The sequence below is a fragment of the Corylus avellana genome, chromosome 7 (genome assembly GCF_965113065.1).
Source record: "Corylus avellana chromosome 7, dhCorAvel1.hap1.2, whole genome shotgun sequence".
In the NCBI taxonomy this organism is placed as follows: domain Eukaryota; kingdom Viridiplantae; phylum Streptophyta; class Magnoliopsida; order Fagales; family Betulaceae; genus Corylus; species Corylus avellana.
In genome coordinates, this window is record NC_142496.1 from 4,947,505 (window position 1) to 4,967,467 (window position 19,963).

Sequence of the window (19,963 nt, forward strand, 5' to 3'; positions counted from 1 at the left end):
TCATATATCATGATATTTGGTGATATATATATAAAGTACTAAGATTCTTTTCTTATGAATTAGGCATTCTTTTATTTGGTTGCACTTTTTTGTTTGGTTGCACTACATAGGGGTGAGCAAATTAATCATCTATTGATTATCAACTGCCTATTGACTGACTGAATTAAAATTAATCGTCAACTGACTTATGCGAGTTAAAAATTAATATGAATTTTTTATACCGACAAAGGTTCGGTTCGGTTAATCGATATAAAATTTTTGTTATCGGTTAACCGAATCAAACCGAAATATGCATAACTGACTGAACCACTAAAATTTGACACGGATTAAGGCTTTGACGGATGGACTTTGCAAAGTGATGTTTTGTTGAAAATATTTAGTAAGTTTTTTGCATCTTATATTCTTATTGTTTGCATCTTATGTTCAATAAGTTATTTTAGCAAAAAAAAAAAAAATTAAGCCTCCAAAATAACTAATTTTTGGCTCATTTAAAAATAGCATTTGCCCAATTAAAAAAGCCGGTTAACCGACCGAAATTAATCAAAAATTTCGAAATAATTTGTTATCGAAATAAAATCGATAAATTAACCAACAATTGCAGTTAACCAACCGATAATTGTTTTACCGAACCGAACCGAACTAATATCCACCCGCTTGCGCACTATGTCTTAGAATAGCCGTCTACTATTTCCCATTTAGGACTTGATTAAGGTAAACAAGGAATGAGATCCTTGGAATTTTTAAGAATTTCAGGATGCTGCAATTCTATGGGTTTCAATTGTTCTTTTCAATGAATGACTCGAAAGGAGTCACATCAAGGATATAAAAAAGTGTAAAGAAGCCCCAAAAAAAAAAAAAAAAAAAGGTCCCACAATCCCAACTATTTTAGGGTGATCGGCCATCCTAACCTGAACTACTCAATGCAAATTGTAGGCCTTTGCAATTTTTAAAATTGCAGGAAATCTCAATTTGATCGGTATACAAAAGGCAAGTGAGATTAGTAATATCCGCCTTTCTCCACTCTCTGCTGCTCCCGCTACGAGCATCCCCTTCTTACGGTGTGCTCCACGCGCCTCCTTTGGAATTTTGATTTGGTATTCTCAAATTCATATCTAGTAATAATAATCAATTTTAAATTGTTGATTATAGATAGAGGATAACTTTTATAATCTGCCCACTAATGAGCATTTGACAACTAGGATTATTACACCAACTAAAATAAGATGCAAAATACTTGATTATCCTCTTATAGATATTTGAACAAAAGGATTGAGCTGAGGGCTTTTGCAAAACAAGAAAGAGAATTACCAAAGTGACACCAACTAAGGGTGCATTCATATTACAATTTCGCAAGAATAATCTGCGTTTTTAAAAGATATAGCAAAACATAAAGTGTTTGGTATTGCAATTTAAAAAACACTTAATTTATAATAGAAAAAAAAAATCTGCGATTTTTATAAATAGGTTAAAGGGTGTATATTTGAAAAAGCGCGAATTTAAACTAAAATCAAGATTTCGCGTAACAAATATTTGATAAAAAAAAAAAAAAAAAAAAAAAAAAAAAAAAACCTTTTTAACATATTTTACCAAAGGCCTTTACGATTTTAAAAAATAGCGATTTCAAAAACGCAATTTTTAAAACCGCACTTATTGAAATTGCAATTCCAAACAATCCTAAAAGCTGGTGAGATAGATAGAGCCCGATGCCTAGAGTGCTCTTGGAATGTGAGAGATCAATAAGAATGAATGATAGTGGTGTGAGAGAGAGAGAGAGAGAGGGGAATGACATACCTCTTCTCTTGTATACCTCATTTCTAACATAAGGCCCTTTGGGAAGTGATAGATAGAGCCCGATGCCTAGAGTGCTCTTGGAATGTGAGAGATCAATAAGAATGAATGATAGTGGTGAGAGAGAGACAGAGAGAGGGGAATGACATACCTCTTCTCTTGTATACCTCATTTCTAACATAAGGCCCTTTGGGAAGTGGGCTCTTGGACTTTTGGGCTTTTTATGGAGTGGGCCTCCTTAGTTATAAATTTCCATATCATCAATTTTATAATCAATTTTAGCTATTAAATCTATTAATCAATCTTAGATCTAATATTAATTGAATCAAATTGAATCAAATATGACCCCATTTTCTCTATTACTTTTTTTTTTTTTTTTTTTTAAGTAAAACAGGTGAACTTTTGTATAACATCAACTCAAATACAACTAAAATACAACGCTCAGCAAATATAATATCATAAATACATTAAGGAGCTTCCTCGATAAGAACATATATATATATATATATATATATACTTCTCCTTAATGGTTAACGCTTCCTTTGCAAGCCGGTGGGCTGCACCATTTAGATTCAGTTTAATATTCTTTTAATTTCATCAATTAGATGTCCATACCGACTTCAATTGTTTCAATACTCCTCTATTTCAAAGAACTAAAGAGGATTAATTTTATGGTTCTGATTAAATATTCAAGATTTAACTATATATAAGTTATCAAGTCCATTAAAATCTAAACCGTTAAATGGAGGGTAGCTTGTTGATTGTTCCATCAGGCATGGTGTTTGCCAATAATTGTCTTTGGTGATATCACAATTTAGGAAAACTTATAGACTTTATTGATAAAGACGTCGACAGCGGTGATTTTTCAAAGTTCCATCTCTATACATTTGCCGTGCATGATGGGTCACACGCAACTCTCCGGAGAAAAATAAGAACATGAATTATGGTGACAATTTTTTATATTATTTGCGAATTTAATATGAAATTGACAGATTAAAGTTAGGAAAAACTTCACTAAAGACCTCTGAGCTTCTACCCAATTTGACAAACCCTCCATAAACTTTAAAATCTCTCAATTTAGTCCACTGAACTTTCAATTGCTCACAATTTGGACCATCCGTCGGATTTTAAATGTTACATGACGTTTATACCCTCAACTTTTGTATAAAATTCTAACTTTCAAAAGTTTTTTATTTTTTAAAAAACAAAAATCAAAGATATTTTGGTCTTTTTTTGTATTTTTAACAGCTAAAATTGACGGAGGGGTCCAAATTGAGAGCAATTAAAAGTTCAGAAAACTAAATTGAGAGATTTTGAAGTTTAGAAGGTATTTCAAAATATGTGAAAATTTGGAGGTCTTTAGTGAAATTTTCCCTTAAAATTATAAAGTTTGATCTATTTAATTGAATGGGTCGAGTTAAGACTGACCTATATAGTCTTGTATACTAATATTTTGATACGATTTGAACCCGACACGTAAAATAAAAGACTGATAATTTTTAACATGACTCACAAACTTGATTCAAATTTAAAGCGAAATTAGTGACACGAGATGGTGACATGGCATGTTGAGGGAGTAGGTGGACCAAAGATTGTGTCACAAGTCCACTATGGGAATTGGGAAGCCATGCACGCATCCTTAATCAAATACCATTTGAAATAGAATTAGGAAGCCACTGCGAAACATACAATAAATACATATTTTCATGCATCATTGCTAACGCTAATTAAGGACTATGAGCTTTGTTGCTTTCACTTATATTATATTCTATCTGATTTAATCTTAAATCCTAACGGTAGTGGTGATATTGTAAACATTTTAAAGTTGTATATACTAAAGGCCTGTTTGAGATTGCGTTTAATAGGCCTAAAAGTGCTTTTAACACTCAAAAAGTCTGTTTGAAAAAAAAAAAAAAAAAAAAAAAAACTCGTTTGGTAAAAAAAATTGAAAGTGCTTTTATGCGTAAAAGCCTAAAAATGACCAAAACGCACTTTTAGAAAAAAACTTAAAAATAAAGCTTTTGCCCAAAAGTGTTTTTTGACTTAAAAGATATATTTCTCAAACGTAATTCCAAACAAGCTCTAAATTGAGAATTTTTAAAGTTTTAAAAAATGGTTGTAAAAGCGTTGAAAGTTCTAAAGGATTAAGTGAAGTTTCCCTTAAATATTTTGAATGTATTCTAATGCAATGGATTAAGTTTTAGGGATTGTTTGGGTGTGCGTTTAAAAGGCTTAAAAATACATTTAACACTCAAAAAATTTGTTTGAAAAAAAAAAGTATCCATTTGGTAAAAAAAAAATTGGCAGCGCTTTTAAGAGTTTAAAAAGTTTAAAAATGGCCAAAACGCACTTTTGGCAAAAACTTATGTCAAAAAAACACATTTTGAATTAAAATCTCTATTTCTCAAACGCAATCCCAAACATACTCTTAGAGATTTTTCTTATGTAAACTATCTACAAGTAACATTTTCTATGGTTAAAACTATTTTTCAACAAGTAAAGCTAAATGAGTAAAGTATTTAATTAAAACAAAATGTTAACAGTAAAGTAAAGAACTTGTGATTATTGTGTTAAATCCCCAATGGGTAAATGCAAACAGCACGCGGCGTGCATGACACGCCGCGTGCAAAAATTTTCAATTATGTCTCAAAAGTATAAGTTAATGAAAAAAAGATGAATTTAATAAATTAAATATAATTTATTCTCTTCCAACTTAAATCTGCAAAATAAATAAATAAAGAACGTTTACAATTCTCTTATCGACACGTGTTGCATGCGTCATCTCCTACCTTTATCAAAACAGAACATGCATCTACCAAAAAATAAAAAACAGAACATGCATCACATGTTTAATGTTAATAACTGTCGTATTAGGCGTGGATAAAGAGCGATCCAATTATACAGATAATTTCTATGATTTCAAGTCCAATAATTTAATATAAAACTTTGATATTTTTATATATAATATATATTTGTGAGTATATGTAAAAGAAACGTGACCTACACATACACAGACTCCAAGTGTAAGTAGTTGAGTTTTTGGTTTTTCTATCGTCTGAAAAAAAAAAAAAAAAAAAATACTATATCAATTTAGATTAATGGCTCGTTTGGCTTGCGGAATAGACCCCTGGAATGAAATGGCTATTTCCATGGAGTAGTCATTATTTTGTTTGGTAGGGGTCTATTCTTAAAAATAATTATTCCCATAGAAATGATTAATCTCATCCACACAGAAATAACTATTTCCCTTAAATGGAAAGAATAAGGTTTTCTAATTTTTATTTTTATTTTTCCCTCAAACTTAAAATAATAAAAAAATAAAAAAATTGGGTAAACGTGTGATGGCCGACTTGCCACCACATAATGCACTGGGGTGGCTGCACCACCCCCGGTGAGGCGGTGAGAATCCGTGGTGGTCTAGCCACCTCGATTCACATCGGCAGTGGTCTTGGCCACCCCCGATGGATCTGGGGGTGGCGCGATGGATCTGGGGGTGGCCGCGCCACCCCTAGAGGACCTCGCCGCCACCCCAGAATCTCATCGGGGGTGGCGTGGCCACCCCCACTGCGTTCTGTGGTGGCCGACCACCTCAATCGGTGGTCGGCCACCACACGTTTAACCTTTTTTTTGAAAAAAAAAATTTTTTTTTTAGATTTGGAAAAATTAGTAATCAAATGGGTGTTTTAGTATTTTAATTCAATTCCAATTATGAAATATGTGTTGCTACCAAACTAGAGAATTGGAATAATTATTTCATTCCAACATCTTCCATTCCCAGTAATAACTATTCCCTTTCCCAATAGAATACGCATTTTACGAACCAAACAAGCCCTAAAGAAAAAAAAAAAAAAAATTAGGGAAATAATAAATCCACCAACGGACAGTCTTAATAGATCCAAGGAAAAAATCTTGATCCAGTTAAGCACATAGGACCATTATTGTCCTAAATGCTATCTTCTTCGCTGTCTAGCAAAGACATCAATCAAGGTCTTAGGGCCCCATATTTATGTGTTCATTGTATTTATGTGCTCATTGTATTTATGTGCCTTATCCGGTTTCAACAAAAGCGATCGAATTAATTACGATAATCACACAATATTATTCGTTTTTAACTCCCATGAACTAAATTTTTCAGGATATTATTCACCCTGATACTATTCTCTCATAAACACGCTTAAATGCAGAGGTCTGATAAGTTCGTAACTATCACGACTTTAAAATGCGTTGTTGTCAATAATGGTACGAGTATACATATAAGCACATTTTCATATTCTCATATCCAAGCGATGTGGGAGGCCACAAATCTAAAGATTAATTAAAACTGTCACATCAACATTTTAATATAATTATAAAATAAAAATTGGGTATATAATTTCATTCCAATCCAAGCTTACGTCAATTTCCAACAATCAATGGTGGTGGTTTAGTATCTTCGTGATAATCGTCATGTGGTTGGGTAAGTAAGAGGGCAACAGTTTGACTCCCGCAATAAAAATCCTAAACTGATTAATATTAGTCGCTTTAAGTCCTACTTGTATTCAACATATAGGTAGTACTAAATATAATAATCACTCTAATCGCTCCTTCCGGCATTTTTCCTAGAAGAAAAAAAAAAGTCTCACGTCAATTTCCAACATGTCCAACTTGAAGAGCTAAATTAATTCAATTGCCCCTCCACCTTGGGTTCCCACTTCCCACAAGTTGCATGTCCCATTCTAGGCCAACTAACTATTCTGTTAGTACTATTTTGTTTTTGTTTTGAACTCTTGCTAATTGTCCTTTTCCTTTTCTTTTTTTCTTTTTTAATATATATATTAAAAAAGAAAAAAAGAAAAGGAAAAGGACAATTAGCAAGAGTTCAAAACAAAAACAAAATAGTACTAACAGAATAGTTATATATTAAAAAAGAAAAAAAGAAAAGGAAAAGGACAATTAGCAAGAGTTCAAAACAAAAACAAAAATAGTACTAATTGTCCTTTTCCTTATATATATATATATATATATATATATATATTATGTTACTATGTTACTGCTATTTTAATTTTAAAAAATGATAGAATTCATTCATTTTTCAACAATTATTTAATCATCTTCAAATGAATGGTTGAATCCACATTTCAATTTGTGTGGAGTCCACAAATTTAATGGTTGATTGACTAAATTTGTACGATGAGATAAGGATTAAAGATTGAAAAAATATTGACGTGAATTATTTTTCATTAATTTTTATAATTATTTACTTTATTTAGTTATTGTTAAGATAAATCCTTTTTCTTCTGATCCTAAAGTATAAATAGACATTTAGTTCTATGGAAGGAGTCTTTTAGATTCATAGTTTGGTTTTGGATTTCCTAACCCACGGCTAGGTTATTGGTCTCTAGTCCGGGACACTCATGACCGGCCACAAGATGATTCAGCTATTCTTAACAATTCATTTTGAGAGTGACATGAGTATTATGTAGGCGGACGAAAATTTGCTACAAATTGATTAATTTGTAGTAAATTTATACAAACTCATATAATAAAGTGACACGTATTATATAACTATTAAAAAAATATGTGAGAAACACATGTTAACCAGTTTGTAGCAATTTTTTGTCCCATATAAGCAGCTATGCGATCAATTTAGTAGACGATACGTCAATACAATAAGTGCTATGTGAATTGCCAAAAATATCATAAAATTTGTAGTGCCCGTAACAACATTGTTTTATTTTTAAAATAATAAAAAGTTCTCTTTTATTTTTATTTTTTGTAAGGATTCAATTTTCAAACCTAAATAAGTGTTCACCAATAACTGAATTATTTATTTATTTATTTATTATTATTATATGGCTCTCAATCCTCGGCAACGATTATGATTTCTCGTCAGCTTCCTCTGACGTCGTGGAGTCTTGTTTCGTTAGAAACTTAAGATGGCTCCCACGTACGTACCCAACTTGCTCACAATTTTGACAAGGAAACGGAAAGCATAGAAAATAATAATAATAATAATAATACCATAAAACAGTAAAGGCGTGCTTGGCATTTTGCTTTCATATTTCTCCCTCCACTCTCTAGTTAGTTAACTAAACCATCATGAACACCAAATAATTTTAGCAAAAAAAAAAAACATGATCAATCTTCTAATGACTAAGAATCATTAGCTAATGCATAGATCAATTGCACCAAAATTCATTCCTAAAAGCAATCATCACCCATATATAACTTAATATGGCAACCCCACTTTGCTAGACTAAGTGGATATATTGTAAAATCCACTCCGACCATGATGTGATACTATTAACAGTCGTGTATTGCATGCAATACAAGCGGTTTATGGAAGACGGAATAAAACTTTTATTATTTGAAGTGAAATGGTTAAAGAAAACTTTTAATAGTGTAATTTTAAATGAAGTAACATTATATATACTGTTAAACAAAATATAAATTGTACAATATGAGTCGTTAAATCAATAATACAAGATATCTCATATAAGATCTACCCGCTCGAATAAATTTTAAATTGTTAGAATACGGATTTGCCCGGTCCCATAATTAATTGTCCCCATTCAAATCTAACCCGCTCATCCATGGACAAGTTGCATAGATTTTGTTTATATAATATAATAAAGTGGCGGCCGGCACTCAATTTAGGCACATGGAGATAACAAAAACTTGCCCAAAATGTTGCACGCCACACCCACTCTCTTCCTTTCCTACAATGAATCTTCTATAGAAAGTGGGCCCCACTCCCTCATCCTCCCACCTTCCTTTTTTCTCTACTCACTTCCACCAGCCTCCCACCTCTATGGGCCAATGGCGCTTCTTCTTCTCTCTCCACGTGCTTTTCACCTCCCACTTATATAAACTCTCTTTCCCCCGACTACCCAAATCCCCAAATCTCCAGAGCAAAATCCATGGCTCTTGTTCGAGACCGCCGCCCTCTCAACCTGCGTCTCCCCATCTCCGAGCTCTCCGACCGCCGCCCACGCTTTCCCTTACCCCTACCTCCTAATACTACCACTACCACTGCCAACGCCTCCTCCGCCGCCATCTCCGCCTGTGACCTCGAAAAGCTTCAGGTTCTCGGGCACGGCAATGGCGGCACGGTCTACAAGGTCCGCCATAAGCGCACCGGCGCTTTCTATGCGCTCAAGGTCGTCCACGGCGAATCCGACTCCGACACCGCCGTCCGCCGCCAGGTCTTCCGGGAGATGGAGATCCTCCGCCGGACCGACTCCCCCCACGTGGTCAGCTGCCACTGCATCTTCGAGAAACCGTCCGGAGACATCGCGATTCTGATGGAGTACATGAATCTCGGCACCCTGGAGTCGCTGCTCAAGACCCACGGGACCTTCCCCGAGCCCTGGCTCGCCGACGTGGCGCGCCAGGTTCTTAACGGTCTTAACTACCTCCACGGTCACAAGATCATTCACCGTGACCTTAAACCCTCGAATCTGTTGGTCAACGAGAAGATGGAGGTGAAGATCGCTGACTTCGGAGTCAGCAAGATCATGGGCCGAACGTTGGACGCGTGTAACTCCTACGTGGGCACGTGCGCGTACATGAGCCCCGAGCGGTTCGACCCGGACACGTACGGCGGGAACTACAACGGGTATGCCGGAGATATATGGAGCTTGGGGCTGACCCTGTTGGAGCTGTACTTGGGTCATTTCCCGTTTCTGCCGCCGGGTCAGAGACCCGACTGGGCGACCCTGATGTGCGCGATTTGCTTCGGCGACCCGCCGAGCCTGCCGGAAGATGCGTCGGAGGGGTTTCGGAGCTTCATCGAGTGTTGCTTGCAGAAGGAGTCGAGTAAGAGGTGGTCGGTGGATAAGCTGTTGACCCACCCTTTTGTGTGTAAAGATCCGAGATGAGTTTCGGGTTAACGGATCTAACAATTTTGGGCACTGCTTCTTGAAGGTTTTTGTGTATGAGGGGCTGGAATCTGGATCCGAATTTTGTTTTTTCTGTACCGTCTCTGTACATTCCTTCAAATCTTCTTGTTTCGGTAACTATTAGCAGTAAAAAATCTGCTTTTGAAATAGAAGAAATTACATTTATTAACTTTACACCCTTTTTTATTACTTGGAAAAACTTCACTATAGATTTCTGAACTATCATGTGATTAGACATAACTTCGAACTTTGAAACTTTTTAATTTGGACTCTTGAACTTTCAATTGTAATCAATTTGAATTTCTCTGTCAATTTTTGTCGTTAAAACTACTAAAAAGACAAAATTACTCTTCAATTTTCCTTTTATTAAAAAAAATTTGAAAAAAATGGAAATTTTTTTTTGAAAAAAAGAGTCACAAGGTGGCCAACCATGGGTCACCTTGTGATTTTTTTTTTAATATATTTTTTTAAAATTTTTAATTTAAAATTAAGGATAAATTTGAAATTTTATAAAAAAGTCAAGAGTATAAACGTCATTGTATCACTTTTAACATTTTAAATTTAACGAAAGGGTTTAAATTGATTTTAATTGAAAGTTTAAGGGTCCAAATTGAGAGGTTGTAAAGTTCGAGAGAATATGTTAAATCACGTAGTGGTTAAGGAATCTAAAGTGAAGTTTCCCATTATTATTATTATTATTATTAAGATTTAGTGAGTTGCAAGAGTCACTTGCTTCCGCGGATGGCTTAAGATATACGACTTATATTCTCGTCTTTCTTAAAAATATTCAAAATTTACAAAAACAAATTGAAGCAATCAACTCACCAACAAAAATCTTTCTCATTTCAAGTAAAATAAAAAAAAATAAAAAAAAAATTTATAATTAAAATTTTATTTTATTTAACAAAATAAAATTATTCACTCCAACACCAATCCGAGGTGAAGTCTAATTCGTGCAAGCAACTAAAGCATATAATTTCATTGATCCGTATCTCAAGAACACGACAACATTTAGCACTAAAAAGTCCATTGGTTACCAATGTCTCACATGGGTTCTTCAATGAAAATATGGGGCTACCACATTTCGTGGGTTTGCAGATATGTTTCGAAAAGTATTGGAGGCTTTTCATTTTTTATGTTGCGAGCTGCCGTACACAAGTAATATGCTCTTGTTCAATTGGTATGTTTTTGTTTTGTTTTGTTTTTTTTTTTTTGGTGAAAATAAAATAGAAGATTGTATTATAGATTTAAAAATAATGATGCTACGAGATTTTGAAAGAGAAGTAGTATTTGGAGTGTGCCCAGGAACTCTTTGCAAAGTACAAACACTTGACGCTTCCTAATCAATATATAAAAGTGAACCACAGACGGAGGCTGAAAAACTGTAGTACAAATTAGAGCAAGCAACGAATTAAGCTTTAGAAAACTATTGTGCGTTAGAACAGGCAACAGACGAATGTGCTAGCATGAAAGCCGTTGCACTTTAGCAAGAGCACATAAGGCTAGTTCACTCCTTGAAAAATCCTAGCATTTTAAATTAGCAGACATGGCCTTAGCATCTCTCCTTTAAAGATCCTAGCACTTTCAATTAGAAGACAAAAGCTTTTTTATTCGTGATTTGTTGTTAATTGAGAGAGTGCGAGGGACTAAGGTACTAAATAGTAATCATCCCATGGTCCATTAACCTAGAACGAAGGGAATCGGGTTAAAATTCTTGAATCGGTACGTGACGGTTGACGGCAACGTTAGGTAGTTTGAAGATGTTGGCAAGGGCCTCGAGAAGAGTTATATTTTATTGTTTAACAGCATACCTACCCTAGAAACGGCTCAGTCGAAGGTAGGGTCCAGCGGCTCGAAGAACATTGCACTTCGCATGGTATCCGATGCACAATTTTTTGGAAGGCTGGACCAATGGTAGAGTTTTTGCAAAATAGAAAAATAGAGAGAAAATAATCACAGAAAAATGTGGGTTTTGCCACCACTACTTCAATCAATAGGGTATTTTAGGAAGAAAACATAATAGAAAGAGTGGAAAAAGAGTACATATATAGTAACATTGGTGTCAATTGTGCCTAATTTTTGTTGTCGGTTGCATTAATGGCATTGATAAGGATGAATGATTTTCATGTAGATAATATTCTGAGAGTTGTTGAGTGAGTTGCCTTGTGAGAATGATCGTGTAATTTAGTGATGAGCTATAGATTGCTTATTATCCTAAATGCTTGCCATGTAGCCGCCGACTAAAGTTGCTTAGTTTTTCTTTTATTTATTTAATTTTTTGAAGTAAAAGCTATTTGGGTGGACCTAGGATAATGATTTATATCCACACCACCAGCTATTAGGATAAAAATTCATTGGTTATACATGCCCCACCTGCCTTTTTTTTTGCAAAAATAGTGGGCATAGCTATTACATTGAGGGACATGCATGTCCTTGTTTTGCTTTCGCAAAACCATATTAAGTTCTTAGATTTTGTATCTTCCTCAAGGATTTCGATCGTTTTGTTTAATCACTTTTCAGTTGATTCCAGGTTTGCCTCCACTTGCAAGTTGGAAGTTGAAACACATAAATGCAAGCTCCATTTATGAGCACTAAGCAAATAGAACTCACACCATAAAATACAGGTAGTGCCATGTTAATAGTGCATTTGAAATTGAGATTTCGTAAGAATAATTTGCGTTTTTAAAAGATGTTGCAAAACATAAAGCATTTGGCATTGTGATTTAAAAAACACTTAGAGCCTGTTTGAGATTGCGTTTGAGAAATAGAGCTTTTAAGTAAAAAATAGCTTTTGAGTAAAAGCTTCATTTTTAAGCTTTTGCCAAAAGTACTTTTTTGGCTATTTTTAGGCTTTTTAAACCCTTAAAAGCGCTTTTAATTTTTTTACCAAATGAATACTTTTTTCTTCAAATGAGCTTTTTGAGTGTTAAAAGCACTTCTAGACTCCTCAAACGCAATCCCAAACAGACCCTTAATATAAAATAGAAAAAAAATCTACGATTTCCATAAGTAGGGTAGGGAATGCTTATTTGAAAAAGTGCGAATTTAAACCAAAATTATGATTTCCATAACAAATATTTGATATAAAAGTGTTTTTTAACATGTTTTACCAAACGCCTTTATGATTTTAAAAATTACGTTTTTAAAAATTGAGCTTTTAAAATCGCACTTATTAAAACTGCAATCCCAAACGGATCCTAAGAAGATGAGACTATTACCCATTAATTTATACTCATTAACTTCTTATTACTTATGTTTAAGCCCTTTTTGATTGGCGTAAAGCAGATAAGGTGTTATTATGGCTACGCTCAACTAGGGGGAAATTTGGGTTGACAGGTTGATGTGCAAAACCGGTTAAATGTGAACCCAAACACGACATATTTGACTCGTTTGGATCCAAACACAACATGTTTAACCCGTTTTAACATGTATTTATTATACATATATAATTTTATAAATGGGTCAAACCGTTTATGACCAAAATCAATTTATGCCAAACTTAAACCCTATAATTTTGTGTCAAATTTACAAATTGTGTGAAAAAATTGTCAGCCCTACGTTTAAGCAAAGAGTTTTAGACTTTTTTAGCTCGAAAAACTAAAGAGTCCCTAAGTACACTTAGAAGATTCTCATCATTAAGTGAAATTCATAACTTTTTTGAAAAATAAATATTATACACGTTCCCACTCTCATACTATCTAACATGAATTTTAAAAGCACAGCATTAACAATTGTGAGAGCGGGAGCGTGTAACATTACCTTTCTTGAATCAAATTGATGGAGTGGATTACAAGTGGATCAACGGTCACAAATTCATGTTGATTGAAAATTTGAAATAATGGTACAAGTGTGATATAAGGAAGAATATAGATATAAGAGTAATGATGCAAGAGTGGATGTTTCGGAAAAGCTTCGATACATTAAAAAGTGGGACCACAGATGAGTCAGCAAATATCCATTCAGAAAAAGGCAAATGTGTCAAAATCAGGGTGCCGGTGTGGTGGATGCATGCACCTTGAATCTGTCCCACATCGCTCGCAGTCGCTGAGAATGCATCCAAGTTGGGGGCAATCATGCATTACATCATTCGTCATTTTCTTACATTTAAAATTACCATGCATGGTATCTTTCTTTCGTATCCTTTTCTTTTTGTTTCCTTTTGTTTGTGTTTTTCTTAGTTTTTTGTTATTCGGATGATTTTTTTGTTCGTTTGTAAATATGTGGGAAAACTTTTATTTTTTTTTTTAACTATTGTGCGTTTTGAAAAGATTCTTAAATTTTAAAAATTCTCAATTTAACCATCTGAACTTTCAATTTGATTCAATTGACCCTCCTACGCTAGATTCAGCCGTTGATCCCTACAGAAATGTCTAAAAAGACGAAAATACCTTTCATTTTTCATTTAAAAAAAGGAGAAAAAAATGGGTCAGGCCAAACTCAGCATGGGTCACGACTTGACCCACGACTGGGTTGAGTTGCAACCCGGCTGTGGGTCTCTGGCCAAGACCTGCCTATGTCACCAGGTAACCTAGAGTGGGTCAATTTTTATTTTTTTATAATTTTATAATTTTTTTTAAAAAATTTTTAATTTGAAATTAAGGGTAAATTTAGAATTTTATAAAAAAAATTTATGGGTATAAAATGTAATTTTATCAGTTTTAACGTTTAAAATCTGATAGAATGAAGTCAATTGAATCAAATTGAAAGTTTACGAGATTGAATTGAGAATTTTTAAAATTTGAGAAGTCTTCTCAAAATATGCAATAATGTAGGAGTCTAAAGTAAAGTTTTCTTAGATGATTTCATCTTGTTAAATATAAATAATAATAAAAAAAAAACTTATTTTCCTCTTTTATAATGCAAAGGCATCTTCTTCTTTGGCTCATGACATGTCTGGATAATTTCCTGTCTACGTTTGATTGAAGTAAACAACAATATGAAATCTTCCTTTCCCCTTTCTCCCTTCGAATAGAAAAAAGGAAGAGACAAATATGACATACGTAAATTTTTTTTTTTATGCAATGTAAAATAGGAGAAAATAACGGAAGCAAAGAGAAAATAAACACAAAAGTTGATGTGGTCTTTTTGTGTCAAAAAATATCAATAATAAAATTAACCACTCGCAATATAACGAATCTCTATGAGATAGGGCTATATTGAGGGTGTCGAACCTTAAGGACTGCGTGGGTGTTGTTATCAAGCTTTTCAAGATTAAAAATAACTTAATCAAAAGAAGTTTTTTATTTATTTTTATTTTTTTTTTAATTTTAATTTTAACTTTTTTTTTATTTTTCTTTTTTGTAAAGTAAATGCATAAAAGTAAAGATAAAGATAAATAGTAATGAGATAAAAAATAGGGGGTTGGTTTCACCACTAATCGCATAACAATGACCAATCATAAATCAATAAGGAAAATTCATATTATAAATGATATAGGGCTTGTCTCACTCAAGTAGTCAAGAAATTACCATCATTAAGAAATAAGTATAATCCATCTTTGATTGGCACGGACCGTCTACCTAACCACTAAGAAGCGGTACGATCCACCTTCCCTAGGTATAGATTATCTAATTCCTTATTAGGCTACACACAATCAAGGGAATTTATAACCCATCTTCAGTTGGCATGAACTGTTTACCTAAATTACTCTAAGTTAGGGTGTAGTACAATCCATATTTCTTAGGCATGACCTATCTAACCTTCTTGATCATGTATCAGTTAAAACCGTTGTATAACAATTATTCATATAATCAAAGAAAATATGAAGGATTTAGTTCAATTAAGATAAACGACTTTCTAAGACAAGAGAAGAATTTCATAATGATTGAATATAAACATTAAAATCAATTCTCACAGCTATACAACTATTATGCATATGGAAAATTTCAAATTAAAATATAATTAAACCATTGTTATTTAGAAATGGCTACATCAACACCCTATTATGAAATTAGCCGCTCATGTTGGTGCTAGAATAACCTCTTGCTATGTTCCTTTTCTCTTCAACTCTTTAAGCTCCCAAGAAGATATTTTTTTGTCTAAAATTAAGCACTCCCCTTTTCAAGGCTTAGATGCCTATTTATAGGGTGTAAAACAAACCTAGAAGCCCTAGGAATTCCAGAAAAACCGTAATTCAGTCTCCTAGTCAGATTGAGAGACCTAAAAAGGCTTTCCTTATCAATTTCAATATTTTCTGGACTTTTAAGCACGAGTGCGCTTGAGCAAACTTTTGGTGTGCTTGAGCCCACCTACGCATGTAGGCAGGGGTGTGCTCAAGAGCACCTACGCACATGGGTTGATTTACGTTCTTATCTTCTGGGACGATTTTGGCACAGTAAACATCCGAATTAGGAAATGTGTAATTCACAATGAATTATATTATTTTGAGTTAGCTTTCCACTACCACTAGTTTCACTTTAATCCGATACGCAAGCAAAAAGTTATGGTCAAAATATGGAGACGTGTGCTAGGTCTTCTCAAAGTGTGCTTTAAGCCCAAAATCAATGGTATTTCTTGTATCTTTATTAAAAACCTAAAAACACTAAAACAACACAAAATCAAACAAATAAAAATGTTAAGGAATTAATATATGCGAGTTAAGGGGCTTGAATGTGCAACATTCGGCGCTCATCAAAAGTTTCTAAGTTTTATTTCTAGAACGGATAAAAGATCATGAAGTTTTAATTGTAACAATTAAAACCCTCACATGCTAGCATTTTTCTCTCTTTCCCCTCCAACCAAGGGCGGACTTGTGTACATGCTTGGGGCCTTGGCAACCTCAAAGCCATGTAAAAATTGATTTTTAGGCTAATAAAAAAAATTAACTTTATAAGTATGGCACCCCAAAACATCAATTTCTTCCTCTTTCATTGACAAATTGGCCTTCACACATAGGCTCAACTCAAATCTTCTCCTCAAGCTAGCTGTATTTTTTTTGGGGAGCAAAAATTGACTTATGTATGGTATTGGGCATGTAAAGATGAATTTGTCCCTATTCTTCCAAATCTAATGTTAACAAGAGTAGACCTACATACGTAATTTTCTTGGATTTTTATTGTTTTATACTGTACAATTTCATACTGCAACAGGTAGTTCAGTCTCAATTGTCAAACCTCTTTACCCAATCTTCAATCTAGGCCCCAACCCCTGATTTATAGATTGATGGGAGCCGGTGGGGCTCACTTCATGCCATGGCATAGCAAAGGAGATGCCAAAGTTTTTAAATTTTAGTTTTTAAAACTATAGCAAACTATACAACTTTTATACTTGAAAGTCAATTTATTTTTAAAGATGATTTTATAGACATATAAATTTTGTATCATCTTATGACTTAGTATGAAATTAAGTCTAAAACTTGTTTGCTTTTATTTTAGGGAAAACTACCTTTTGCCCCCATGAAGTACAACACCTTGGCATTTTTCTCTCATAAACTGCCAATTGTACTACTTTGCTCCTATGAACTACCATTTTGTACCCAAAACCCCATTCTATCAGTCAAAGCCGTTAACTTAGACGGTCAAAGTGACAATACGTTGTAGTTCATGGGGGCAAAGTGACGCAAAGTGACGGGTTGACAGTTTGAGTTAACGGCTTTGACTGACGGAAGGGGATTTTGGGCAGAAAATAGTAGTTTATGGGGGCAAAGTAGTACAGTTGGCAGTTCATGGGAGAAAACTGCCAAGGCGTTATAGTTCATGGGAGCAAAATGTAGTTTCCCCTTTATTTTACATAAATACATGCGTGCGCATTTTGTTCAGGGTAAACTTTATAAAGGACCCCTAAATTACCATGCGTTTTGAAAAAAACTTCCCAAATTTTAAAAATTCTCAATTTCACCAATCGAACTTTCAATTTGATGCAATCTACCCCCCTTCGTCAAAATGATTAAAAAGACCAAATTACCATGCAATTTTTTTTTTTTTTTTTTTTTTTTAAAAAGGGTCACGTGGGTCAAGCCGTGTCCTACGTTAGATCACAGCCAGACCCGTGTGGGTCTGCTACGGTTGGGTCGCAGCCAGACCCTACCATGGGTCACCTTGTGACCCATGACCCACACTAGGTCACAATCAAACCCGCGTGGTTTGGCCTGCATGGGTCTGTTGCAGTTGAGTCACGACCAAACCCAACCATGGGTTTGCTAACACATGGCGAGTCTCTAGCCGAGAACTGACATGGTCACTAGGTGACCCAACGTGGGTCACTTTTTTTTTTTTTTTAATAACTTTATTTGTTTTTTAATTTTTAATTTGAAATTAATGGTAAATTTAAAATTTTATAAAAATGTGAGGGGTATAAAGGTCATTTTATCACTTTTAACGTTCATAAACTATAACGCCCCCAAAATTGGCCTTGACCAGCCTAACAGGATTACTGGCAACTACCCCAGTTTAACCAATTGGTGGCTAAATGGGGAATTGCCCCTATAAGCATCATCAGAGTACATATGAAGGTGAAATAAATCTGAGAAGTCTAGAATCATTATAGGTGCAAATATAATCCTCGAATCAAAGACATGGAGCAACTAACAATATATAAAGCAAACCTGATAACAGCGTGAAGATCTTAAAACAAAGTCTGTAGTGGCAACCGTATCACTCTTGGGTGCTAGAAGCAGGCTTCCTATAAGATTAATAACCGCGTAAGTCTAACGACTTAGTAAGTAAACCCCACAATCAGGTATGACATGAGCTCATTATTATTAAGTAGAAGTAAACGTGCAGTTTTAGTAAATATTGAAAAAATGTGTTGTCTCCGCTAATACACTAATAAGTATTTTAATGCAACAAGGTCATAACTATCATATATGGTCTACTCGAGATATTATCCATTCTCAGCAAGGTTGGCGCTGTCCCGAGGGACTTGTAATACAATGTCGGTGTCTCGACTATTGTACGCTACCATTCATAACACTAGCAGCCCGACCGAGTCCGACCTCGGGTGACCAACGCTACTAATGATGTACGTCATGTAGTGACCAACCATTAGGCAATGACTGCGCTGGTCATAATTAACCATTGGATCCAGGGCTTATATAACACACACACATTTGACCATAAATCAAGCCTATATAGTAAACTCTTGACCATTATACCGCATGTACTAGTGTACCATGTCATACAATGCATTTTATCAATCAGTTATAAAGCAGTTACCAAGTTATTATAAAAAATAGACACACACTCATATCATACACGTGGTTAGTGAGCTCACATATCCCACATTTCTAAGTGTTTGTAACTGTTTACTTACCTTGCACACTCGCTTGAGTCCTTTGACATCACAAATCCTTGCTATAACGAAATATGACACATCATTATGCGCCGTACTTAGAGAACTCCTATAAGTATGGTACTAATCCTTATCTAACAAGAGGGTAGCTGGACCCTAATATTGCACATTTGGAGCCAAGGGATAGATGCCATGCTTCATTGTTGAACATTCGGCCTTGAGAGCCCACGTTCTGCCAGTGAGTTAGGTATCTAGGATAAATGCTCCAAACTGTGCTTTGAGCCTTCTATCTAATCTAAGGGTTGATAAGTCTCATCCTAGGCTACTACGCAAACACCTACAAGGCACATATCATGCAACTCAACGAATCAAAGAGACGCTTTAAAGTCTTTTGAAAGCGTTTCTTGGTTTTGTAAGAAATTGGGTACAAGGGCTTGTCATAGTATCTTTAAAACTTTATAGCATTAAGAAAGCAGAAAGAACAATATGAAAGTTATGGAAAAAGGCAAGGAGTTACCTTAGAAGATGGCCAACCCCTCCAATCTTCTTCTTCCTTCACAAAATCACTCCTTACACTAAGTTTTAAGGTTTTTTTGAGTTCAGGGGAGGTTGATGGTCGAATGAGGGCCTTATATAGGGGTCTGGGGCGTGATAATGTCTGGAAAGTAGATAATGGGTTAAAAATGCTTTTCAAGGTGTCAGCGAATGTTTGGGTACTATTGAGATAATGTTCAGGTACTATTACACGTTGGATAAAAGAGTTTAGGCGTACGTTATGAGGTATTGCCCATTGGGTCAAAGATTGGTCAACGTAGGTTTGGGTGGTCCCTCGGCGTACGTTCGGGTGGTCCCTGATGTACGTTTGGTCAGAGAAGGGTGGGATTTGGGTTTTGCCTCAAAAGACTTAAGGAGTTGGGCTACACATAAGGGCTTAGGCCTCTTTATTTTAAAACTGTGTTTTATGAAATTATTAATCGTGTTTGTAGTGAGTCATTAGTCTTTTAAAACAGATTTTTTTTTTTTTTTATTGCGGTATTACACAAACTGACGAAGAGAGGTAGATTGCA

The 19,963-nt window shown here is 34.6% G+C and overlaps 1 protein-coding gene across 1 annotated transcript; it reads left to right on the top strand.

The window, feature by feature from the left end:
- Positions 1–8,553: 8,553 nt before the first annotated feature.
- Positions 8,554–9,692, top strand: MKK9 (MAP kinase kinase 9). The gene has a single exon (XM_059598031.2). The coding sequence runs from the start codon at positions 8,688–8,690 to the stop codon at positions 9,645–9,647; it is 960 nt and encodes a 319-aa protein (XP_059454014.1). The 5' UTR covers positions 8,554–8,687; the 3' UTR covers positions 9,648–9,692.
- The last annotated feature ends 10,271 nt before the right edge of the window (positions 9,693–19,963 follow it).

Coding starts and splice junctions, on each gene's coding strand:
- MKK9 (XM_059598031.2), top strand. CDS start 8,688: ATGGCTCTTGTTCGAGACCGCCGCCCTCTCAACCTGCGTCTCCCCATC.